We start from the raw sequence: 26,800 nt of genomic DNA on the forward strand, positions 1-26,800 counted from the left end.
TCTCCACCCCAAGAAACTAGACAAATGCGAGTGAATGAAACAAAAAGAAGAAAGTACTACCGATGAAAGCAGAAACCCGTGAAAGAAAGTTCCAACAGTCGGGAAAATGAAATCGAAAGCCGAGTCTTTGAAAAGATTGAGGTTGATAAATCGCTAGCTGGAGCACTCAAGGAAAATCTCAAACATGTGATAGCAGGGAGAGGTGGGGCATCACTACGCATCGTACAGTCATGAAAAACTGAAACGAGGCAATAGTCTTAGCAACTTTATGCCCCTCCAGAAATGATGGTGTCAGTAGAATGAATGATTTCTGTGAAATACCTAATTATTAAAATGGACGAGTGAACAGAAGGTCCAAAGTACTCTATGTATGAAAGAAATTGAATTTGAAATTAACTTGCCACAAAGAAAATTCCAGTTTTCTACCTTCCATCTTCTCTCCCTTGAGTGCAGATGGCTTACTCCATGATAGAGTAGTAAGGCCAGTTATGATCTAGCTGATGGCACAGCTTGCTGCTGTCACTGCTCACTACCACCTTCCACCACCACCCCTGCCACCCCTACTCCCCCGCCACACTAATTATCTAGTTTCCAGGTGGCAGTACTCAGCACCCCCACCAGGGGGCACATGGGGATGTGTGGGAGTATGAGTTGTCACTTGAACTCAAGGAATGGCACTGTCATTTAGTAGTCACTGCCCAGGTGTCAAGCTTCCAGCAATGCCTGAGATGGGGGTGCAGTGTGTGTGTGGGGTGGGGGAATCACACTGTTGAGAATATCAGTGGAGCCATGGAGTGGAGACTGCCCAACTGAACTCTTCTTGCAGGTTCAATTCTAAATTAGACATGCCATTAGCTTTGCGTAGAGCCGCCTTTCACCCTGCTGACTCTGACTCCACTTGGGGGCTTCACTTGGGAACTTTCCAGAACAATTTATTATAATGTCCAGTGAATTTATTACACTGAATTTGTCTCCCCTTCCCCGTTTCTTAAGAAGGAAGAAAGAACACAATCAAGCTCAGTTGTAGAAGCAGAGCCTTTTCATTTGAATGTATGAGACAGCAGAGGGGAAGGAACACTAATATTTACTCAGTCACCATGGTGAACCCCTCCTAGCCACCCCCCACCTGCATCTTGTCTCCCTGGATGTTGTAACTGGTGTCTGCTGAGGTGCAGTGCACACCTGGACCCATGGATGCTGCAATTCCTAAGTGCCCCTCTCCCTGCCCCCCCCCCCACCTCTGCCCTGAGTTTCCGAGTCTGTAAGTCCCTGTCAGCCCTTCCTCCTCCCAGTGCAGACCCTCGCTAGAGAAAGGACCTTCCATCTGGCTTTGCCAGGAGTCAGGACAAGGGTGAGCTTCACTCTAGTTTTGGGATCACTTTAAATGTTTCACATCGGTAATTATGGGTTGTGGTGTTATTGCAATCTGAAAAACTCAAGGAAGAAGTCTCCCTGGGCTGTCGTCCTTGATTCCATACTGCCTTAAGTGTATGGCTGTATGGCTGAGTCTATAGACCTGTCATTCAAGAGGGAGGATTAGCCTCGCCCATCTGAAGGGAAAAGTAGGAAGGAAAAAAAAAAAAAAACCAACCTTGTCTGAACTTGAAAATGAAAATGCTGATGTGGTTTTTATTCCAGAAACATATCTTACTGATTAAGAGCAAGGAGTGCTACCGGCTCGTGGGTGGGCCAGCTGTAGTTGGCTCCTTGCTCCAAAAGGCCAGGCTTACTGCCACAAAATGTCAGAGGGAGGCAGGAGGCCCATGTGCTCTGTGCAGGTGGGCACAGTGGTGTGCACACAAGGAGCATAATGGCAGACAAGTTCCATGGCTTGTTCATCTTTAGCCATGGACACAGAGGCAGTCATCACTGAGGGGAACAACAGGCCCTGGTCACATAGGGCTGGGCTTCTGTATCTACCAACTCTATGACCATGGCCAGTAATGGATTCTTTTCATCTTGCCGTTCTGCATAGCAGAGGCAATTGCACCTATTAACGAAGTGTTGCCTGCACTGCTCACGGCATGTGCTAACACAAACTAGATGCTCCCTGGATGGTCATTCCAAGATGGCAGTCCCCAGTGATTCTATCCCCTCCCCAATTCCAGAGCTCACAGCCACTGCTTCAAACAACCTTTCTCCTTTTGGGCCCTCCTCTATGGTTAGAGCTACAGGAGTGGACTGAGCTCTGGTGAGCCTTAGTTTCCATGACTGTAAAATGGGCCTGACACCTCAGCACAGCGACCACACAAGGCTTGTGGCTTGGCATGACTGCAGAGGCCGCTGCCAGGCAGGCAATCTTCGCCAAGAGCCGGATTCCTCCAGGCCCGGCCCAGCTGGCGTTCTCTCCAGTTTCATTGCGTTGGGTTGCAGGGCGATGCAGCCATTGATAATGGTGTAATTGGGGTGACTTGGGTATTTTCCTGATGATGATTCATACTTGGTAAGTCCACATTCCACTGCCATCAAGCGCAGAAGACGGTTAAATAACCTCGTCAGGTATTCAGGTTTCACAACTCCAGTGTCTGAATGTGAGGTCCTTGAGTTACCCAGAGACTCCACACCTCAGTTGTTTACGGGGGGGGGGGGGGGACCTTTTGTTCCCAGAGTCCTACACAGCTGGGGTTTTCTGCAAGGCATTTAGCTGGCACTGGGAGGGTTTCCAGCTACAGTCTCTTCCCAGCCGTTAATAACCTGCAAATGATAAACCTATTCCGAAGCCAGGTTGGACCTCCAGCTTCTCACCTTCCTTGGCTTCCCCTCTCTGTCCTTCCAATTGCTTCTCCTTCTCTGCGTTTCTGAACTTCCTGTTCAGAACTCTTCCCCTCCCCTTGTGGTCTCCCACCCCACCGGTCCCCACCCTCCCCCGTCCCTCTGTGCCCCTCTCCCCTGAGGCCTCTACCTTCAGGTTCTCTTTCTCCCTGGTTTGTGCTCCAGGCACACCCACCTCCTACTCTCCACAGACCAGACCAGCTCGGCACTGGAATGAGGTAGGGACATGGGTGGGTCCTAGAGGAGCCTGTCCCAACCCACTGCCTAAGACAGGGTGTACTGAGCAGTTACGAATTTTCCATTTGTCTTTCAAGGTCTGAACTCTGGGGAGCTTGCATGGGGTCAGAAACTGCACTTTCCTCTGGCTGAGGTGGACAGGCGTACAGTCTCACTGAGGCAAGACAGCAAGTAGGTACAGGACAGGAATAGCTTGCCCACAGTAGGGCTCCTCACATCAGGACTCTGCCTCCTTTTCATGTGTAAGGTGGTCCTGGGCCTGAATCCCAGCCTGGCCAGAGGTGCTCACTGCTGGTCCAGTGTGAGCCAGACCTGACTTGACAAGCAGGGTCCTGGCTTTCCAGGAGGACAAACATAAGAACACTGGCTGCATTGGAAAATAAAGGAGGGGGTGCTAGTGGAGTGGAGGAGCCAGGCAGTGGAGGAAGGAGTGGACCCACTCCTAGCTGCGTGGCCTGAGGAAGTTCTTCCTCTCCAGTGGCAACACTACAATGATGTGAAGGGTCTCTTGTGGCAAGCACTGAGCTGCCTGGCCTGCACCTACTCTGAACTAAAAAGGCCTTAGGAGCAAGCCCCAGATCAGGCAGGTTGGCAGCCTCTGGGCTCCCAGCTAGAGGAGCCATATAGCCAGAGGTGATCCTGCACTGCCCTCTGGGGGATGGCCTGGAGGGAGGAGGAGGAGGCAGCAGCCACCTGCTTCCCACACAGCCTGCCTGCTTTCTGGCTGCTGCTACCTTGGAGGTTTTTCTCACCCTCTGGGAGGTGCGCTCACAGCCACCTCAGCTCCTGGCTCAAGCACCACCCCAGCTGAGGGCGGGAGACAAAGCTTCCCAGCCCATTCCAGGGTTTTGCCTGCCTGCACTTTTAACCCCAGCAACCTAGGGCTAAGGGGGGGGGGGGCTCCCGCTATTGTCATAACAATGGAGACAGCTAAGAGAGAGAGAGAGAGAGAGAGAGAGAGAGAGAGAGAGAGAGAGAGAGAGACCCTTGTTAGGCCATCCCTTTGCTAAAGCTGCAGTGTGAACATGCCATTACAGGTAACCCCCTGCTAAAGCTGCAGTGTGAACATGCCATTACAGGTAACCCCCTGCCTCCTGCACCTTTCCCTCAGGCCAGGTGTCATTTCCATCACACTTAACTTTCCATCGCCTCGTGTGCACGCTCTTAGCACCCACGCCCCATCTCCGTGTGGAGTTCTCAGCTGGCACAGTCCCAACCCTAGTTTAATGCAAACCCTCCCCCCGCAACACTCCCCCCCCCCCGTCCACTCCCTGATACAGTGTGGTGATGCAGGTGTGACTGTGGCCTCACCAACCTCAGTGTCTCTTCTCCACCTGCAGCCATTTAACCCATTCCCATCGACAGTTATCTGCCAGCTCAGGGCCTTCCTGCTTCTATAGACACCAACCTCCGGAAGTTACTTCCCCTCCCCCAGCCCCCAGGATCACTCTCAGGTCATCTCAATTTATGATGCTATGGAGACTCCTGGCCTATACCCACCACCCAGTCCCTGTGATACCTTCCTTTGTAAAAGCTCCTTTGTAGAGCACACCTCTCCTGAAGCACCATGTCTTAGTCCCTTGCTCCCTAGAAAGACGCCCCCCACCCAAGTAGTATCTATTTGCATCTCCATCCCTTCCCCTGCCTTAAGCCTTTGACTACCCCAAAGGTCTGCCTGGTTGCTCCAGCTCTGCAGTCCTTTAGACCACTTCCACCTCAACTGCTGCTGGCCCCCCATAGCTGCTTCTTCGGGGGTTCCTCCACCTGGCCTTCTCCACTCTTAATAGATCTACTGTTCTCCAGGGCTAGCTGACTTGGCTTTTCCTTGTCTCCATGGACTCTTCAGCTCCAAGCACTAATGTTGCCAGCTGAATACTGCGCTGGGCTTGAATTCCTACACCTAGCTTCCTCCTGGGGTGTTTCCCACGGAAAGGTGCCAGCAGCCACACAGTTCCAGGCCCAGACTCATCCCTACCCAGCCTTCCCAGTTCAGAGAGTAACTGGCCACTCCATTCTGCCAGACGTTGGCTCAGAATCTCCACAGCTATCCTACCTCTCCTCTCCTCCACTCCTCTTCCTCCTTCCTCCTGCCCCTCCCACCTTCCCCACATGGAATCTGTCAGCAAGGCTTGGGGCACCACTCTAGGTCTGTTGCCACTTCTCCTTCCCTCCCTGACTGGCTAGGTTACCTGACTGCCTTTGCTCTCAGAGACTGTGCCAGATTTGGACCTCTCCTGGCTCCCTGCCTCCAGTGTGGTCACTACATCTCTACCCGCTTAAGCCTAAGTCACCCGTGAAATGCCCCATAGTCTCATCTTGCTTAGAGCAGGCAGGGATGCTGATGGCCCTGGGTGGCTCTGGCTTCTTCACAGTAGCAATCTGGTCACTGCTGCCCGAATACTCCCGAGTCCAGGTTCTCCTGGGCCTCAGTACCTCTGTTTGTCCCCCTTGCCTGAACACTCATCTCTTGTACCCTCTGGCTCACTCCCTGGAGAGCTTCTTGGTTTCACCCAAGTGTCACCTCAGGGAAACAGCAGGTGCAACTCCCTCCCTGTAGTGGGCCCTTCCTGTCCCTCTCTGTGATCTCTACTGTCACTACCCTTGCAACATCTAGGCAATGTACCATCTGGCTCACGAGGGCAAGTACTGCTGCGGCCAACCTCTCCTGTGTGTTCCGCCGGCCCTTTAGCCCTTCCAGAAGCCCTACCGGGGAGGTCCGAAGGCAGGTTCTCTCAGTCCCAGAGCATCTTTAGCCATCGAAGAGTTTTAACTCACTGTTTAATGCGGGGCGAGCGGGTGGTCCTGACCCCATGCCCTGGCCTGTCAGAGGGTCAGCATCAAAGCTGGATTAGTACTCCTGCTTAACCCCAGCTGCCACATTCTTGTGACAGTTGTAAAACTGGAAAGATTGGCAGTGCCTCTCTCACACCTTGCATGCCTTGTGCTCCCATGCACATTGATGCTGTACCAGTTGGGGAACAAGATTCCTCCACGTTTCCAAGGACTGACCACAGCCAACCCCAGTCTGAAGCCCTGCAGGGCCTTCCTGAGGACATCACTGGCTTGAGTCTATTCATATATGGGTTTGAGTATATGAAACGCAGCTGAGTTTGCGGCACCTAATTTCTTGGGCGACATGATTTCTATATAGAATGTGTGACCGTGGTGAGGGAGAAGCCCACACAGCTTGGCTTCCCCAGCCTCAACAACTGCATCCCCTAGGTATGAAGGGCAGACATGCCCCTACTGATCACTGTGTAGCCAAGACAAGGTAACAGCTGGGAAATGCCACAGCAAAGGTGGCTCTGGGGTGTGTGTGTGTGGTGGCACAGCTGCTGTGACAGTAATCCCAGGTCCCACTTGACAAGGCTCACATGACACTCAGACCCTCTACCTGCTCACTGCTGCAGCCCCCTCATCTGGTTGCCCATCCTCAGCTCCTCCCCCCGCCCCCGACCTGCCATACCATTGCGTTTGTAGTTCCTCTGACTTTTTCTCCAGTGTAGGACCACTTCTCTGTGCAGACATTTCAGCAACAGCCAGGGATCCTAGGCTCTTGTTCTTGTCACCACTAAGCTCTGAGCACCAGGTGTCTTTTCTCAACCTTCATCCTGGAGACTACGTATAGCTGGCCAGCTTGGCTCTGTCCAGAGGATGGTCCTATCCAACTCAGGCACTTAGTAACCTGTGTCACATCACATCTCTCTGCAGAGACTTCTGACGGGTTGCCCCCATCACCACAAACAGCTTCTCGGCCCTCGTAAGCTTGGTTGGAGAGATAGAATCATGAGAGGGCTCTGCATGGGGCCGTATCCCGAAAGCAAAAGGTAGATAAACCCTTGACTTAAGAAACGGGGGAGCTTCTACTTCTGGGCAAAATGGAACCAGGCTATTGATTTCTCTGCCAGACACAAGCCCGAGAACCAGACAATGGGTATAGATTGGGAGTTTTCAAGACACTGAACATCAGGCAGGTGCACTGATCTCTGAGAGCTAACAAAGAAAAGAGTCTTCCTTTTTCCTTAGGAGATCCCAGGCCATTGTAGGGAATGAGTTTAGAGACCTTACCAGTCCCAGAGGGCTGTCCTGACTGGGCACCCGGAGCCATACACCCAGGAAAGAAGACAGTCACAGAGGGAAGGAGCCTGGAGGTGTATAGAGGGACTCATAGGTGCCCCCCAGGAATCATGGCTGCCTCCACTAGGCAGACTGAAAATCTTCACAATCCTGGTGGGACATTTGATGGCCTTGAGAGGTGGGGGCTGAGTCAGGAAAACATTGCCTCAGTCGTGTAAACACTTAGGCCTAAATTGGACCTTTATGCAGATCTGTCTAGTAGATCATGACAGCACAAGATCCACAAGGGTTAAACCACTTTCAAGTAACTTGGAAGAAAAGCTCAGGATCCACTGGAATACACAGATTCCCGATGTTCAATGAGGGGAAAGTCCCATGAAGGCCAACTATCCAATCAAAGATGGTGGAAACACGCAGAGAAAAAGGGGTGCACCCCATGAGAAAGTGATCTTCAAAACCAAATGGGCACAGATGTCTGAATTAGCCAACAGCTACACTGAAAGTGTTTGTCACAACTGTGTTCCACTAGTTCTGATAACAGATATAGAGGACTAAAGATTATCAAATTCTAGTGGAGACTGTGACACATGAGCCTTTATGTACACTATGGGGTCAGCAGAAACTAGTCTTACAGAGAAAAGAAACTGAAGTCACAATGGTGGACACAATGGTAGAGAACCAGGAGCCTGCAAGGGGCTGGGGAGATAGCTTGGCTACAAACTGTTTGGTGTACAAGTGTAAGGACCCAACCTGGAAACGCATAACACACACACACAAAACTGGACTTGGCCCTGTACACTTGAAGCCAAGCTTCGGGGAAGCAATGACAGGAGGATGCCTGAGGCTCTATGAGCAGCAATCTAGATTACTTGATGAGTCTTAAGCCAATGAGAGACCCTATCTCAAAAAAAAAAAAAAAAGGAAAATAAAAGAAAGAAAAAGAAAAAGAAAAGGAAGAAAGAAAAGAAAAAAGACAGACAGTCAGATGGAAGGAAGGATGGACAGACAGACAGAAGGAAGAGGAAGAGAAAGAAAACTGAAGAAGAAAAAGAAAACATTGTTAGGCATAGTATCCACACCTTTAATCCCAGCATTCAGAGGCAGGAGAATCTCTGTGGGTTCAAGGGCAGCCTGGTCTACATAGTGAGTTCCAAGCCAGCCAGGACTATGTAATGAGACCCTGTCTCACAAATAAGACAAAGTAGACAGTGCCTGAGGAGAAACATTTCTGACCTCCACATTTATACAAACACACATATACAAAAGAAAAGTTTGAAAAAATTATGTATACACACACACACACACACACATATATATATATATATATATATATTTATATATGCAAAACCCACAGATCCAAGAACTAGGAAAACTCCAAACACAACAGGCATGAAGAAAACTCAGAGGAACACCATGATCACATTTTTGTAATGATAAAGAGAAAACCTTCCAAGTAAACAATTTATAAACTATGAAATATATGTCACATACAGCAGAAGAGACCATGCTAGCAGATTTCTTATTGGAAATAATAAGATATAATCTAATAATCTAATCCCAGCACTCTGGAGTCAGAGGCAGGCAGATCTCTGTGAGCTCAAGGCCAGCCTGATCTACATATGAAGTTCCATGCCGGTGGGGTTAACAGAGACCCTGTCTGGAAGGGAATCAGGAGGAGGAGGAGGAAGAAGAAAAAGAGGAGCAGGAGGAGAAACAGGAGGAATTGTCAGTCAGGACATACAATCTTAAATATCTTCAAATTTCACAAACTAAAACTCAGAACTGAAGGAAGAAATGTGTCACACCCATGACAGAAACATCAGTGTCCTTTCTCAACAACTGACAGAATATACAGAGAATCAGCGAGGATACAGAAGATTTGAAGAACATTAACAGCCAAATTGACTTAGTTGTAATTTATTTAATACCCTGCTCAAAAACAATAGAAGCACTTTTGAGTGAACGCTGAATATTTACCAAGATCAAATGAGTTGTTCAAAATGTGTTCTCTAGCCATAGGAAAACCCAAAGCTCAGGATAGTTCTCAAATGTTTGAAAACTATACATAGCTTCATGAGTCAAATAAGAAACCAAAAAAAAAAAAAAAAGTCAGGATTTTAAACTTGTTGAGAGAAAATACAATATGCCGGAATTTATGAGGTAGTGCGAGGCAGGGCTTGGCTCAGCTTCAGCTGCAGGCAGTGCTGACACTGGGAAAGAATCTGGTTTATAAGTATATTCCAGAGCCTGGGGCAGTAGGATTGTTCTTGGTTAAAGGGGCTGGCCTGGGTTAAATAGTGAGTTCTAGACCAGCCTAGGTTACAGTGAGACCCCCGCCTCAAACAATCAAGAGAAAGGAAGAGAAAAAAAATAGCAAATAATTGACCTCAGTTTTAGCTTTAGAAACTAAAACCTGGAAAACAGTGAAAGTTGTGAGTCCACAGATCTGAGAACTGAAATCTCAGTAATCCAAATCATAAAGATGAAGGTGAAAACTTAGTAAAATATAAAAGAAAAATGACAGAGGAAGAGAATGAAAGCCATGCCGGCTCTTTAGGAAGTAAAACAGAACACTAGCTGGACTGCTCTATTAGCAAAGAAAGAGAACACGCTCATTCTAACACCAGAGATGAGAAAGGAGACACCAGTACAGGTCATACAGAACCCAAAAGACAAGGGAATCATATACCTATATAAGGTTGACAACTTTAATGAAACAAACCTCTAAATTCACTTGAGAAGAAATAAAGTAAACTGACTATATCTATAATTTGAAAAATAAAAATTACATAAAACTTCAGGCCTTTCATTAGTGAATTCTATGGCACACTTGAAAGAATTCTACATGAGTCCTTAAAAAAAAAAAAGAAAGAAAACTTAGTTCTTAGCTTATTCCATGACACAAAATCATGAGCAGTTGGGGCTCATGAACAGGAAGACTACACTGCAAGGACCAGGTGTGTGTTAGAACATGCTCGGTTGTTGATTTGGATGCTCCCCCTCCCCTGACGCCCCCCCTCCCCTGACCCCCCCCCCAGACCCCCCCATGGGAAGTTCTGGTTCTTCAGATCTCCAGAATAGACCTGGCTAACAGGAGACAAGGTAGGAACCGTTGTATGAGCTTTGTACAGATTTGTACATTTGCATAATAGGCCTTTTCTGCTTTGAGTGTAGCATTTTACCTGTAACCTTTATTACATTGTAAATTAAATGTAACTTTTGTCAAAAAAAATAAAGTAAAGAACAATTTCTCTCAAGAACATAAATAAAAAGTTCTAAAGGAACTTAAATTGGATTAAACACTGTGGAAAAGAAAAAAAAGATACTCTATCATGACCATATGGGATTTATCCCCATAATGCAAGGTTGGTTTTCCATTAGAAAATTAATCATGTAATTTTCCATATGTATGAACCTAAAATGTACGACCATCTCAAGAGTCACAGAAAGTCATCTGACAAAACCCCACATCCATTTCTTATAAACAGCCACGAAAGTAGAGCTATAGAGGGGACTTCCTCAACCGAGAGGGAGCCTATACCCTATGGCTAACTTCACAATTAATAGAAAAGACTGGATATATTTCCCCAAAGACTAGGGACTAGAGAAGGACAGCCATGCTTACCACTGCAGTCCACCATCATCTCGGAGCTTCTAGGCAGGCAAGAATGAAAAGAGAAAGTAATCCAGACAGAAAAGAAGGGAAATGTTCATTACTTACAGATGACATAATCGCTCTGTAGAAAGACCAATAAAGCTGAAAGAGACCCACTAGAACTAACCACAGGATTGAACAAGTTTGAACAAGGTTGAGAGACCGTAGTATTGGTTTGAGGATAGATGAATAGATTGCTGAGAAAGACAGACTCAAAACAGAACTGCACACACGTGGTCAGCTTGATTTTCACAAAGACAGTTTAGACTGCAGTGTGGCAACTCTCTAACAAATGGTATTAGAGTATTCAAATATTTGCACACAAAATGCTAAAGAGTAGACTTCAATTTATACTTGGCTCCATGGCCAAAAAAATAACTCACAATGAACTCAGAACCTAAAACTACTGAGGTTTCTGATTTACAGTTTAAATGGTTTCTTAGGTGTTTGTGCCTTGTTTTGTTTTATAGGGCTCTGTGTGTGTGTGTGTGTGTGTGTGTGTGTGTGTGTGTGTGTGTGTGTGCGTGCACCCAAAAAGGCCAGAAGAGGGTGTTGGATCCCCCTTGGAACTGGAGTTCCTGGATGTTGGAAACTGAACTCTGGTCGCAAGAGCAGTAAGCCCATTTAACCACTGAGCTCTCTCTCCGGCCTCCAATTGCTTAGTTTTGACACCAAGAGCAAGATTTAGGAAGGAGTAAACTAACAAACTTGACCCCCATCAAAATAAACATGTCCAGTGCTTGAAAGACATTGTTACGAGCTGGAGAAGACAGACCACTGTGGCAGAACCTTATTTTGAGTGTACATCTGGTGATGTCGGATAAATAAACTATATACAGAATCCAGCTTTTAAAATAAATCATTTGAGTAACATTTCACAAAAGAAAATACTCAAAGAGCCAATGAGCATATAGAAAGACTAGTCAATAGCATTAGGTCATTATGGTAAGAAACTCACAGTGGTACCTGCCTGTTTATTAACAGCTCCGCTTAGAAAAGCTGACAAATGCCAAGGGTGTCGGGGTGTGGGGGGACTGGAACTCACTGCCACCGGTGAGAACAAATGTCAAGTACTAAGGACATGTGGAAATCAGCTTGGAAGGGGTTTTAAAAGTTAAACATATACTGGCCATATGATGCAGGCATTCTAGCCTCGTATTTACCCAAGAGAAACAGCACCAGCTGTCCCTACGGAGACTGGGACATGAATATTCATACCAGCTTTATGGGTAACTAAATACTGAAATACCCTTAATGACTAAGAACCTGAACGTCTATCTCCCATGTAAGGGGGAAGGTAAATGGCAGTGTGGTCACCCGATACACACGCTGTGGCATAGCTTCAGGATTGCTCATGGCCCGAAAGCTACACAAAACACGCAGTGTGGCGCACACCAGACGCTGCGATGTAAATGCAAGACACACACTACGGTGTTGTCATGGAGTAGGAACACCGTGAGTCCCACTGGACAGTATGGCTACACTGCAGGCTGGAGAAATGGCTCCGTAGGGAAGAGTGGTTGCGCTATGAGGACCTGAGGTCAGATCCCAGAAGCCACATAGAAAGATGGACCAGGCTTCATACGGACCTGTAACCCCAGTGGTGTGAGCAACAGAGACTGAAGGATCCTTGGGTTTTGACGGACTGCAGCCTGGCTCCAGATTCAGTGAGAAACCCTGTCTCAAAGGAATAAGGCAGAGAGAGATAAAGCAGGGTACAGCATCCTCCTCTGACCTGTTAGCATGACTTCTGTTAGCATGCATGCCTTTACACAGCTGTGCACATACATCACACTAAGAGGGTGGGGGCTTAGGAGGAGAAGGAGTGAAAAGATTCCCAATACACTCTGGGACATGATCCTAGGTGGAGAAACTGGGATTTACCTAAAATCTAGGAAGTACATGCTCTTGTGTGGCAGAAAGCAGGTAGAGATGGTTGCTCAGAGACAGTGTGGGGGTGGGAACGCAGAAGTGGGGGTTGTCACAAAGGGTCCCTGTGGGAAGATGAGCTGCTCATTATCCCGAGTTAGTTGTGGTGCCTTCACAGATGCATACGTGTCAAAACTTATCAAACGGTACCCCTTAAATATGCACGGCTAATTGCTTGGCGATTGTACTTAAATTAAGCTGCTTTTAAAGACAAGCAAGAGGAGCGATCCAGAAGTGAGGACCCCCCCTTCTTGCCCAGGCTTTGCACAGCCTGGACAAAGGACTGGGGTGGGGTTGATCCTTAAGAAATGACTGCTGTTCCAGGTCTGTTTTCCCTGTCTACAGAGTCACTCGGGTCCATGAGCCCTTAACTGAGCCCTGGCTAAGGGAGTCTCCCTAAGCCTGGTGACATGTTAGGATCTTGCCTCCGTGGGATCATCTGGGGCTTGGACAGGAGCTTCTTACAGCTCCGGGAGTGTGCTCAGGAGCTGTGCTGCAGATGCCTGGCTGCTACTGCATGGGAAGGGGACCCTGAGATGGTCACAGGCACAGTGTGTGGCAGATCCCAAAACCTTCCACTGTGTCTGGATAAACAGGCAGTGTCCTGGGCAGGCTCTGGGGGGTCAGGCTCAGGCACCTAGGGCACATGGTGATAAGGACTGACATCAAAGGCCTCACAAATGAGTCCATGAGGGCACTGGTAATGAGCAAGGTATGGCCTGGACTAGAATATCTGCTCTCAAGCTCCCCAGCTTCCCTGAGTGGGTGATGGTCCCCATTCACCCACTATCAGGAGCATTGAGGTCCCTAGTGACACACATTGTGCACACTACACATCATGGACTGAGCCTCTGGGAAGAGCTGCAGAGAAAGAGAGAGAGAGACAGAGAGAGAGAGAGAGAGACAGAGAGACAGAGACAGAGAGAGACAGAGAGAGACAGAGACAGAGAGACAGAGAGACAGAGACAGAGATAGAGAGAAGATGCTGATGTCACTGGTGAAAACACACGAGGCTTCAGAAGCCCAGAAGTGGGATGACTTCAGACAGCGACAGATCAGAAGGAGAGAGTGCATGGTGACAAGCTGAATGTGACAGCGACTAGGAGCCCCAAGGTAACCAGGCTGCTCCCTTGCAGTGTGGGCATGCTGTGTGTGTTTTCTGTTGGTGATAGCCTCATGATCACACGCACACACACACACACACACACTCAGATGGTGGAGGAAGTTGTCATCATGGCTTTCTTAACAAAGACTGTGGTTCCAATGGGCAGTCCACTAAAGCCCATGTGTTGATAACCAACCCTTTCACCAAGCAGATCATTCATGGCTTTGCCATTTTGCCAGTAGATACCCCACAGTGAAGCTTTAAAGGGAAAAAAAAATCCTTCGAGCCCACCAGAGATCAAATCAGAGAAACCAGGATGCTGTGCTGATATAGGCCTGTCCCTGCATTGTCACTAACTCCCTGAAAGCAACAGCTGTGTGGGAGAGCAGGCATAGACCTTCCAGGTAGGAAAGGACACTAGAGTTCCACCCAGCAGGCCAGGCAGCAGAGGTGACTTTTGTGACCACTTGGTCCTGTGGTATGTTTTTAATCCTTAAAGGACTCATCTATGGACTGGGAAGATAGGCTTTTCTGTGAGCATTCCTGAAATAGGGGCTCTGCCCTCAGCCTGCCAAACCCCCAGAAAACCAGCTCTCCTGCAAGGCTCCCCAATTCTGAAGATACTCAGCTCTCTGGTTCTTCCTTAGGGAAAGGGGAAAAAAAGTACCCAGAAGCTGGTGGGGATGGACCAGGGCTGCTGTCTGACCACCTCATGGAGGTGTCAGGGGACACGGTGGGGGAGAGCAAATACGCCTCTTTTCTCATACCTGCCGGATCCACATAGAATGGGAGCTGAGGCTATAAAGAGGCTCTGCCCGATAGCTGCCCTGTTCCCTGGCCCCACCCCACCCACCCACCCCCAACCAGGGAGAGGCATTTGAAGGGAAGGGACAGAGTGTGGGTGGCAGACTGTGTCCTTTGGCGGCAGAGCTGGAGCAGGGGTCACTGCAGCTGCAGGACAAGGCTCCAGTGACACGTAAAGGATGCTTGGCTCTGTGCACAGCCTGACCTGGTCCTGACCACCCAGAGCAGAGGCACTCAGAGTGACTGTCTCACTGGGACCATCAAACCTTCTGCTGCTTTATCATAAGCACAGAGCCTGCTCTGATCAGGAAGATGCCTGAAGGCTTGGGACCCCCTTCCCCATATGCTCCCGTTTACTGAGGGCCCCGACTGGTCCCACAGAGTGGGACCCATGAGATCCTATATCTCCTATGTTTTGAAAAAGAATAGTAAGGAAAGTAGAGAAAGATGGGCTGGTCTAAGTGGCCAGCCAGTGCACGCCTGTGCAGCTCTGCTGACCTGTCCCTGCATCTGCTGGCCCTGGGGTTTGGGGCTGGCAAGAGGCAGCAGGTAGTCATCTTAGAGAGGGTTCTATGAAGTTACTCTGGGTCTCAGGCCTTCAGAGCTACGGGCAATTTTCTCCCTGAAGATCCTGCCATAATGTTGGTTGTGAAGAGCCAGAGTTGGTGAAGCACAGAAGGGAATAATTCCCCCCTTTGTCTAAATTAACTATTTTACTAATTTTATGTGTTTCATTATGAGAGTTTCATATATAATTTCATGTTCAAAATCAAGATAGCATAATACTTTACTGATATTCATATCCTCCACAGCCTTCTCCTACCCCATCTTGTCCTACCCCCCAAAAGTCCCCCTTCTGTTTTCATGTTACATATGTACACACACACACACACACACACACACACACACACACATACACACACACCCTGCATGTCCTTCTTTTGCTTTTTATTCTGTGATAAAATACTGACCAAAACCAACTTAGGAGAGGAAAGGATTTATTTTCACTCATTCCTGGTAGCTCATCACTGAGTGAAGCCAAAGCAGTAAATCAGGGCAGGACCTGAACACAGGCATTAAAGCAGGAGCCTCAGCAACCTTTCCTACATAGCACACAGCACTAGGACTACCTGTTCAGGGAGCTGTATCATCTATAGTAGGCTAGGGCCTCCCACATTAGCCATTAATCAAAGACAATGCACTGCCAACTTCATGTTCTTTCTCCCTCTTAAAAAACAAAACCAATAATAATAATAAGAGAGAGAGAGAGGGAGAAGGAAGGAAGGAAGGAAGGAAGGAAGGAAGGAAGGAAGGAAGGAAGGAAGGAGGAGAAAATGCGCTATAGACAGGCACATCTGATGGAGGCACCTCCTCAATGGAGGGTCCTTCTCCCCAGGTGACTGTAGTTTGTGTAAAGTTGAAGAAAACTAACCAGCACCCTGCATACCAGGTGGGAAAGTGTAGTGTCCGTCTTTCCGAGGCTGCCTGACTTCACTGATGTGATCTCCTCCTAGTTACCTGTAAATGGCATCATCCCGTTCCTCTTGGAGACTCAGTAAATCTCCATTGTGTGTAGGCCCCGTATTTCCTTCTCCATCCATTTGCTTGCTTGGTTGCTGTTGGGAGACAGGGGTCTCTTACAGTCCAAGCTAGACTTGAACTCCCTCTATAGCTAAGGATGCCTTTGAGCTCCTTGATCCTCTGGCTTCTGCCTCCCCAGTGTTAGGAATGTAGTCTCGTGCCACCATGCCTGGCTTTCTGTATATCTGTTGCTGGGAACCTGATTCCACAGCTTGCCTATTGGAAATAGGTCATTTCTTCTGGCCTTTGACCAAGGTGAGTCCTTTCCCACAGCTGACCCCTGGTTCTCTTCACCAAAGTGGAGTAGAGCTGGCCTCCACTCCACCTGCCAAACTTGGCAGGCTTGGAGCCCACGTCTGCCTTTGTGCAATGTGCTTCTGATCCCTGTCTTTGCTCACTTTTGGTCATAGGAGGCCACTTGTATGTAGTCTTCAGCCATGACTACAAGCCCTTTCTCACCTTTCTCACCAGCTGTGCCTCTTCTTGGTCCCCTCGTAGCCTCAAACACTTGTCTCAAGCTCTCCGAGCTTCAGTGTCTCTATCTGACAAAGACGCTGTCACTGATTCCCAGAGCACACATCTATGTTAGAGCAGACTATATGGGTGGATCACCCACCCTGTGTAGGTCCATTTCCCATCTTGGTAGTTCAGGCTATAAGCTCAGAAAACTTGGTCCAGACTTTTAGGGGAGTCACATTCAAGCTAAACCCTCACCTACTGTCTGCCGTGGAATAGAGACCAGGCTCCAGCATACATGGAATTCAATGTCAATTCCAATTCCTTCTCCAGCCCTCCAGAAGCCTGGGCAAGCCTGAGGCTGCCTGCCTTGGAGTTGGTCCCAGGCTGAGGGAGGGAATGGGTGAGGTAGACAGGATTCAGGGTGCCTCCTTCTGTCCTTCGCACCCCAATAGAATCCCTTTCCAATCAGGAGGCGTTCCCATGGCAACCCTGCTGGGCCTCTCTGCCCGCACAGCTCCTTCTGTGTCTGTAGAAAAAGGAAGAAGCTATTGCTGGCCTTGCCACCGTCGGTCCCACCTCACCTCGCCTGGCTTTCCAAGGTGTGAATGTCTCTTCTCCCCTTAGAATACAAGAACACGTCTGAACAGGGACATCCCCCAAGCCAGCACCAAGACACAGAGACACCCATCCCCCAAAGCTACCCACTCACTCCCTGAGACTGGTCCCCGCCTGCCCCAGCAGGACAGATTGCCTTGGCAAGGCGATTCAGATTATAATTAGCACTCATTAGCACCTCAGCAATCTGCGAGACAAGTCACCTGTCGCCAAGTCCCCTTCTTGGGAGCTGAAATAATTCTTGCCAGTGATTCCCCTGGGTTCAAAACATCAGAGGGAGCCGAGCCTCTGTAGACAGCAATCCAGGCAGTGCCCTTTGTGAGCATCCTCCGCCCTTCCTGCCTGCACTCTGGAAAGTTCTGTTGGTAAGAACAACAGGAGGTGGAGAGGTTAAAGTGGTGCCTTACTCAGAGGCTGCCTGGGGACACACCATGGCCACCACCGCACACCAGCAACCCCAGCGCAAGTCCTATGAGCAAAGGAAAGCGGGGGCTCACTCTCTGCTGGAGGATATCCGCCATCAGGCAAGGCAAGGATGTTCTAAACTGCTCTAAGTACCTGCCTTGGCCGGTTCTGAACAAGGGCCAGGAACCTGTGTGAGGTTCCCATCTGTACTGGCTGATTTTGTGTGTCATCTTGACACAAGCTGGAGTTATCACAGAGAAAGGAGCCTCCCTGGAGGATATGCTTCCATGAGATCCAGCTGTAAGGCATTTTCTCAATTAGTGATCAAGTAGAGGGACCAGCCCATTGTGGGTGGTGCCATCCCTGGGCTGGTAGTCTTGGGTTCTATAAGAAAGCAAACTGAGCAAGCCAGGGGAAGCAAGCCAGTAAGTAATATCTCTTCATGGCCTCTGCATCAGCTCCTGATCTGCTTGAGTTCCTCCAGTCCTGACTTCCTTTGGTGATCAAGAGCAATGTGGAACGTGTAAGCTGAATAAACCCTTTCCTCCCCAACTAGCTTCTTGGCCATGATGTTTGTGCAGGATTAGAAACCCTGACTAAGACACCAGCAGAGGAAAACCATCCTCTGGGAACTCATAGCCTATGAGAGAAGCACTGTGGTCCCTTGCAGACTGGACCCCACTCCAGAACTTCTAGGGAAAGAATTGTGAAGGCCAAGGGCTGGGGAACCTGGCCAGTGGTCCCAAAGCAGGAAGAAACAGCAGGCATAGCCCCCAAACAGACCATCTATCCCTCACTACAGGGAGAGAGGTGCTGTCTCTCAACAACTGACTCCCTCCTCCTTCATGTCATCTTCTGGGTGACAACTGAAGTCACTTCAGAAACAAAGATGCTTGAATCTCCAATGCTGGGGTTGTTAGGCCCAACGAGAACATTTTCCAGATGAGAAACAGTTACATGAATGTCACCCAGTGGTCTCAAACTCCCTTAGCCTGTTATCCTGGCATGTGGCCTCTGCCTAGGATCAAGATCACAGGAGAGCAGTTCTGGGTCTCTTCTGGCACTCTGGGTCCAGAAAACCCTACTGGCTCCATATATAGTGAGACATCTAGAGATATGATAAGACAGTTGCAAAAAGAGACCCTGAAGAGGAGTGGGAGAAGGAGGAGGAGGAGGAAGGAGGTAAGAGGAGGAGGAAGAGGAGGAGGGAGAGGGAAGGAAGAGGGAAGAGGAGGAGGAAGAGGAGGGGGAGGAAGAAGAGGAGGAAGAGGAGGAGGAAGATGGGAGGAGAGGAGAGGGGTATGAGGAGGAGGGGGAGGGAAGAAAGGCCTTGAGCTCTAAGCTTCCATGGGTGGCAGTTGCTGCTGTGAGCAGGAAGAGGGGCTGCCTTGAAAGGAAGGCAGGCCAGCAGTCTTTACATCAGTTACCAGATGCAATCTGGGCTGGTGGTACCTGTTTAGTAGTGACAGCTCAGCTCTTGGGGCTCTGGGAACAGACAAAAAGGCTTGCCTGACTTGAACTTAGCTGCTTATGGTGACCCCCAGTCTTAAGAAAAAGTGGAGGAGGAGGAGGAGGAGGAGGAGGAGGAGGAGGAGGAGGAGGAATAGAAGAAGGAGGAAGAAGGGGAAGAGGAGGAGGAAAAAGAAGAGGAGGAAAAGGAGAAGGAAGAAGAAGAAGAAGAAGAAGAAGAAGAAGAAGAAGAAGAAGAAGAAGAAGAGGAGGAGGAGGAGGAGGAGGAGGAGGAGGAGGAGGAGGAGGAGGAGGAGGAGGAGGAGGAGGAGGAGGAGGAGGAGGAGGAGGAGGAGGAGGAGGAGGAGGAGGAGGAGGGAGGGGGAGGGGGAGGAGGAGGAGGAGAAGGAGAAGGAGGAGAAGGAGGAGGAGGAGGAGAAAGAATCCAGAGCTAAAAGACTGAGCCCTCAAGTTCATGTACTTGGGATCTACCCACAGGAGGGCCAGCCACCCTGTCCAGCTCCCATACTCTCCTTGCCCCTAAGCTCTGCCAGCTTATCCCTGGGCATCATCTATCATCCATCATTGCTCTATAGCAGGAAGCCCAGCAGAATGAGATTGGTCCTAGCTATTGACCATTACTGTGATGAAACAGTGTGGTCATAAAGGAAACTTGGGGAGGATAGAGTTTATTTGACTTAGGCTATCACCTCATTGTCCATCAAAGTCAGGACAGGGACTCAAACAGGGCAGAAACCTGAAGGTGGGAAACAATGCAGAGGTCAGGGAGGGGTGTGCTCACTGGCTTGCTCCCCATGGCTTACCAATCCTGCTTTCTTATAGAACCCAGGACCACCAGCCCAGGGATGGCACCACCCAAAATGGTCTGGGCCCTCCCCCGTCAGTCACTAATTAAGGAAATGTCCTACAGGTCTGTCTACAGCCTGATCTTATGGAGGCATTATTTTAGTTGAGGTTCCCTCTCTCAGATGACTTTAGCTTGAGTCAAACTGACATAAAACTATCCAATACAGGGATACCCAGTCCATTCTTTCCCATACATCTTTGTGTGACTGTAGAAGTTAGCCAACCTCTCTATCAGTGACAGCAATGCTATCTTCCCAGGGCGGTGGTGAGCAAGTAACTCCACAGGTTCTTAGCCCAGCATTGACCAACAGAACCAGGCAAGTGCTAGGGAACCCCTGAGGCAGGTTTTCTGATTCATTACCCAGGCTAGACTTGGGGTTGTAGGTGAACAGATAGCAAGCCACCCGAGCGTAGCATCCCTTCTCCTTGGGTTCCCAAGGGACAGGCCCCAAGGGTCGGGGTGGGGGTGGGGGGTTGTGCGATCCTTTCCCATGCTGGTTCAACCTCAGTGTGCAGCCTGAGCTAGTAGGGCCAGGAGAGGCCTGGAGCTGCCTACAGGCTTGGAAGAAGCCAGTACAGCTTGTGTCTCTCCTACTGTCGCCACCCTAGCTCATGGGGTGTTGGTTAGTGACTGTCTACATGGGTCTGTGCTCATGTCTTGAATGGTCTTGGTCAAAGTAATCGTCAAAGGGCATGTCCTCATTAAGGAGTGCTAGATACTAGGGACTCTAGGGAAGGGCCCTCTACCAGCCTCAGGCCCCTGGAGAATCATGAGGCTTTACTGAAAGCCATCTTCAATCTGCCTGCTGGCAGGCTGCTGGGAGCTACCAGCGGTCAAGTTTAAGCGAAAGCACCCCCCCCCTTCTTGCTTCACTGGCTTCAGAGACAAAAGCCCCTCAAACAAGACCCTCCCACCAAGGGCCTCTGTCAGTAGAATCTTCTGACTCACTCTGGGACATCTGTGGCCTCCCAGGCTGAGGATGCAGAGAGAACAAGGGCCAGGCTCTGAATAGGTATTCATGCCCAGCCGTCCACACTCATTAGGGTTCCAGGGCCAGCTTCTTTTGGGCAGCCACCCCCAGGACCTCTACTACCTCCAACATTCTCCCCCCCCACCCCCCGCGTAGTCCCCAGATCTCCATCTCCAGTGCCCGCCACTGCCCCAAAGGCCTTGGCAATTGTTCTGCAGACACCTGTCCTGTGCCCGCCGGCTGCAGGCAGACAGGGTCATGGCTACCACAGCTTATTCACACAGACCCTGAAAGGAGGCCCTTGGGGAGGCTGCCCCTGGCCTCTCCCGCTCCTCGGCAGTGCAAGGAGGCGGGGCCGACCCAGTCAAACAGTATTTTTTCTGTTCTCTTCTGAACAAATAGAATTCAATTAGAAAAGAAGAAACCCAAGGCCAGTCGAACAGTGCACAGGGCTGAAAAAGAAAAAGAAAGAAAGAAAGAAAGAAAGAAAGAAAGAAAGAAAGAAAAGAAAAGAAAAGAAAAGAAAAGAAAAGAAAAGAAAAGAAAAGAAAAGAAAGGAAAGGAAAAGAAAAGAAAAGAAAAGAAAAGAAAAAAACCTGCAAGAAAGCAACATCTTTCTGCATCCAGAAACAGTAGTGGGATGGATGGTCTCTCATGGTGTCCTCCCTCCTTCCTTCTTTCTTTTCCACCTCTTTATTTTTCCTTCTTTCCTCCTTATCACATAGGGTGCACCGAAGGGAACAGGCAGTGGAGAGGACCCATGGCTGCAAACAGTTCATGCCATTGCTTACCTGTTCCTGCCCCTCAGAGACAGCCAGCAAGTGAGACCAAGTCCAGGCTCCTCCCGCAGACCCTGCATAGGCAGAGCTAGTGAGTATTGGTGAGCCCTGCTTCTCCCCACAGTCTTGGTCACCTCTACCATGCCTATTCTATTCCTTGGAGACCTGGCTACCGCCCAGAGCTATCAGGATTAGATGCTGGTGGCCCTGGCTGGGCTGGACCTCACGACCTAGAACAGGTTGCCTCAAGCTCACACAGATCTGCCTGCCTCTGTCTCCTGAGTGCTGGGATTAAAGGCACGTGCCACCATGCCCAACGCTAACTACAGAGTCCAGATGCGAAGGAGGGGGCAGAGCCTTTTGCCATCTGGGAAGAGCATCAGGAGGCATGAGACTGTCTTGGGCTGCTGGAAGTGTGGGCTTATCTCATCTCCAGTTCCCGACTTTGAACTGATAGGTGTGGAATGGAGACAGGGCGCTCTGGCTGGCTTGCCCTTTAGGTGAGCCATCCACCCAGTGGCTCTGGGATGGGGGAGGCAGTAGATGCAAAGATGTAAAGGAGGCTCAACACTGGTGAATGAGCAGTGAACACCCAATGTGTATGTGCTTGGTACCATTCAGGACCTGGAAGATGAGACCAGCCTAGAGATCAGAGAGAGGTTGTCTGGGGAGAGGAGCTGGCAGAGGGTAAGGGGCCTGCGCTGGGAGCACGGTGGGATGGAAGTGGTTTCTGAGTGCTGCCTCTGAGCTCCCTCTACAACTGTGGCCTCTGGGAGCCTGACCCTGACACCCAGTTCTCTGTGTGTGCCAAGTCCGGTGCTGAGTGAATAGCCTCCGCCCTGAGGCTCACACCTCACTGTAACTGAGGTGTCAAGCTCCATAGCAGCCCTCACTGTCATCATGAGAGTGGCATTGCTGATGGTCACTGACATCAGTTTGGGGTGTCATCACCAGGCCTGACTTTGCGCTACAAAGCGCAGGGCCTTGACTTATTCTCCTACCCTCCACTCAGGACCGTTCTCCATTTCCCCAGTTCCCACTTGCGTGAACATGTGTAAGTGACAGGCTGCGTGTCTCACACAGTCTTGCTGTTGCTTGCAGTGGCCCTACCCGGATCTTATATTTTTGGTTGTGAGCCTAGCCTCTAACGGCTGAGCCATCTCTCCAGCCCTACCCTGATCTTACAAATGATAAAGCAAGGTACAAAGAGACTAAAAGATGGTCCTAAACTTTACCTGTCCTTTCTAGGGAACACATGAGCCTCAGCCTCTCCCCATGCAGCCGCCTCTCCTGGGCTGACTGGCTTTCCCACTGGGCACTTCCTAGCCCAGCTGTGGACACTGGCCAGGCTGGGGACAGTGCTCTGTAATTTCAGATGTAGCTGGGCATGTGTGCGTGTTATCGGGTGATACTTAAATGGTAACCTTGTCCAAGGCAAACCCAAGTAAGTACGTATTTGGGAACTGTAATTCCAAGCTTGGAGGCCTCCCTCGGGCAGATGGGGAGTGTGGCGTCATGACCGCGAACCAGTCGTTCCCCAGCTTTGGGTTTGCAGCATACAGCTGGGAGGTGAAGGCCTGGGACCAACACTAGGGTTTGTGGCCCTCTCCTGCCCATGCCACTTGACAGCTGGGAACACAAAGATTCCTAAGGTGCCTGATGTCCGCCCCAAGACTGGGCCATGGCTGCGGTCATAGACACCAGATGCAGAACTCAGGAGAGGCACAGTCTTCAGGGACAGGCTGCAAGGAGGGAAGCTCACCCCCATTACATACAGGGACAGTAGGGGCAGGGACTCAATAACTATATTCTGCAGAGCTATGGGAGGCATTTGAGGGAGGGGAGCAGAGCGTGTATAAGCAGGGTTACAGATTCATTGAGAGACTGTCTCAACGAACAAGGCTGAAATTGGTAGATAAGAATGTCTGACGTTAACCTCTGGCCTCTATACATGTGTGTGCATGCATGCGCATGTGTGTGTGTGCATGTGTGTGTGCGTGTGTGTGTGTGTGTGTGTGTGTGTGTGTGTGTGTGTCACACACACAGAGTGATAGGATAGAGGGTGAAGGTGGGGGAGGAAGAGAAAGAGAAAAATGGGATGATGTCAAAGAGGTACGTTTTGTTTTTTTGTGTCCCATGTTCAATGCCACATGATGCTCCAGGGGTGTCAGGAGTATGGTGAGGGTGTCAGGAGTGGGGTGAGGGTGTCAGGAGTGGGGTGAGAGTGTCAGGAGAGGGGTGAGGGTGTCAGGAGTGGGGTGAGGGTGTCAGGAGTGGGGTGAGGGTGTCAGGAGTGGGGTGACAGTGACTCTTTGTTTCTATAACATGTACAGAAAGAGGTCAGAGGTACAGGGGCTCAGGAGCCATGTGAGGTTAGAACAGGTCTTAGCTGCACAAAGCACTGGGGCTGGAGGTTTGGTGAGGAGGTTTGGCAGAATTCTGACCCAGAGTACCAGGAATCTTAAAACAACTGAACTGGATTCATAGGTATATGCTGTGAAGAGATTCACAAAAATGAACTAAAAAGGGTCACCAACCAAAAGGAAAGAGTTGAAAGTTTTAATTAGAAGAAGTCCTTGTGCCATAGGATTTGGGAAAGATTTCCTAAATGGTACCAAAAAAAAAAAAAGTATAATATATGATCAAGATTTAAAACTGGAGTCAAGTGTGGTGGTGCACACCTTTAATCCCAGCACTCAGGAGAGGCAGAAGCAGGCTGTTCTCTGAGTTCAAAACCAGGCTAGCCTACATACTGAGTTCCAAGCTAGCTAGGGGCTGCAAAGTGAGACCCTGGCTAAAATTTGAAATTGAGCTGACCAGATAGCTTAGCAGGTAGGGGCACTTCCTGTCAAACCTGATCTGACTTTAATCCCAGAAAAGAGATTGACTGCCAAAGGTTGTCCTTTGGCTTCCCCATACACGCTGTGGCACACACATGTACCCACACACACAGGCATACTCGCTTGCTTGAACACGTGCACACATATACATTTTAACTTTTCAAAAAAAAATAAGTTTGGGGGGCTGGAGAGATGGCTCAGCGGTTAAGAGCACTGGCTGCTCTTGTGAAGGTCCTGAGTTCAAATCCCAGCAACCACATGATGGCTCACAACCATCCATAATGAGATCTGACGCCCTCTTCTGGTGTGTTTGAAGACAGCTACAGTGTACTTAGATATAATAATAAATAAATAATTATAAAAAAAAATAAGTTTGAAATGGATAGACAAAGACATATGATGTTAACCTGTGGCCTGCAAACACAGACACAGTCACACATACACACACACACACACACACACACACACACACAGAGAGAGAGAGAGAGAGAGAATACCTTGCCCCCAGTTCATCCAGTTGCAGGCAGAGAATAAGGGGCAGGCCATGGAACCTCAAAGATTTCTCTTACATTTACTGAATGTGTGGCAACAGGGTGGGTACCTGCTCATGCTAAGTTGAGAAAGGCATCTATAGGCATTATGGGAACCAAGGGAGGGACAATGAATGTCTTATGCAGGTGGGGGACAGAAGACACCTAAGGTTCCTAGTCGGGGGCACTGGAAGGTGGTGGTGGGGGCGATAGTGGGAGATGATAGAATTACCTGACTCCCATCATGCCCAGCTGCCTCCTCGCTAACTGACTGGATAAGTAATAGGTTCAGGTTTGAACCAAGAGCTATCAGCAGTTTCTGCAAAGATCATTTAATGCCGTGTCCCCTGAAAAGGAACCAGCACATACAATCCCAATGTGTGGGAGATAGGGAACCCTACAGGAGCCCCACTGCCTCTCCACCATCTTTCCTGAGGCTGCCCTTTCCAGGAAACCAGCCTATCTCCATTTGCCTTCTACCACGCCCCAGGCTTCATGAAGGTTTCTGGCCTGCCTCCACTTAACCTCTTAGGTTCTTTCTAGACCAGTCTCTTGGGATAACCCAAGGGCCTAGACAACAATGGGTGGCTTGGGAGAGCTGAGGGCAGAGGGGTGGCACCCAGCTTGGCGTGATCAACTCCCAGCTAGCTGCAAGATGGCACCCCCTACCCACAGGGGCAGGCGGCACCTCTTTCCAAAAGGGCACTTGTGGTCTAAGGGACAGAGGCCTATGACAACATGACAGCTTGCTGTTACAGCCCCCTACTCTGTTGTCTCTGCCTCCCTTACTCTGCTCCTCTCTTTAAGGTGCTCAGCCCTGAGGAGTCCCTGACTGTTCCCACAGCCCATCCCATTACCACAGTCATCATGACACTCATTCTCCCCACTACCACGAGGATCCCCACCCCCCCACCCCATCTGCTAAGAGCCAGGCACCAACCTGGAACTGTGAGTGCTCAACCTCTTCCTGTGCCCTGGGCGTGGGGGTGGGGTGGGGGTGGCATAATGCCCTCCAGCCTGAATGGGGCCTGCCATGGCAGCAGAATCTAATTCTGCTGACTGGGATGGCATCACGTGACACTCCGGATGCCAGTGCCCAGAGGCCCAGAAAGAACAAAAGCCATGAGCAGTGGTATCCATCAGTGACTGAGCATTGCGGGCCGCTCAACTGCTCTTTCCAAACACATTAGAGGGCTTTGGAGAACGAAGCTCCCTCTGGTTACATTGTACATGACCTAAGAGCCATTCCCAGGTGGCAGGCTGAAGGCTCGGCTTGAAGGCTTGAGCATCCACCAACCTGGGAGGGGCCTGATCCTCAGCCCTGGGAGCTGCCCTATGCATCTGGAAGGGGCAGAAAGGACCCAACACATGGGTGAAACTGTCCAGCAGTGCCTCTCTGAGCCTAACAGCTCAGCTTTCAACATGTCGGGACCAATCTGTCTGCCCGTGCCACCTACCATGGGCTGCTGGCGGAAGCAAGAGCAACTCAGGTCTTCTGTGGGCCCTGATCAGGGAGGGCACAGAGGACTCAGATGTCCATTCAGATGTGCCCTGTCCCTGATGGAAGCTGGGGTAACCTGAGTGTACAGGCAGGGCCTGGTGAGGCCGTCATACCTAGCTCAGGTTTCTTTCACCGTGTGCAGACCGTGAGCAGCTCTCCCCAGGCCTTTGCATTCACCATCTGTGCACTGGGTCATTCTTGACTCTGTCTGCTGGATAGGTTTT

The 26,800-nt window shown here is 49.7% G+C and overlaps 1 protein-coding gene across 2 annotated transcripts; it reads right to left on the minus strand.

Moving 5' to 3' along the window:
- Positions 1–15,563: 15,563 nt before the first annotated feature.
- On the minus strand, positions 15,564–26,055 carry 7530416G11Rik (RIKEN cDNA 7530416G11 gene). 2 transcript variants are annotated; one of them, NM_001256072.1, is made up of 5 exons: positions 26,016–26,055; positions 21,718–21,779; positions 17,438–17,593; positions 16,875–17,145; positions 15,564–16,195 (listed from the first exon to the last, which is right to left on the minus strand). In NM_001256072.1, exons 3-5 carry the CDS (start codon positions 17,558–17,560, stop codon positions 16,110–16,112), a joined length of 480 nt encoding a protein of 159 aa, NP_001243001.1. In that variant the 5' UTR covers positions 17,561–17,593; positions 21,718–21,779; positions 26,016–26,055; the 3' UTR covers positions 15,564–16,109. The 2 variants fall into 2 exon arrangements, with proteins under 2 accessions (NP_001243001.1, XP_017172158.1); XM_017316669.2 differs by lacking the exon at positions 26,016–26,055 and having other exon boundaries at positions 15,850–16,195; positions 21,718–22,039.
- Positions 26,056–26,800: the final 745 nt, after the last annotated feature.

This window comes from Mus musculus, chromosome 15 (genome assembly GCF_000001635.26).
Source record: "Mus musculus strain C57BL/6J chromosome 15, GRCm38.p6 C57BL/6J".
NCBI lineage: Eukaryota > Metazoa > Chordata > Mammalia > Rodentia > Muridae > Mus > Mus musculus.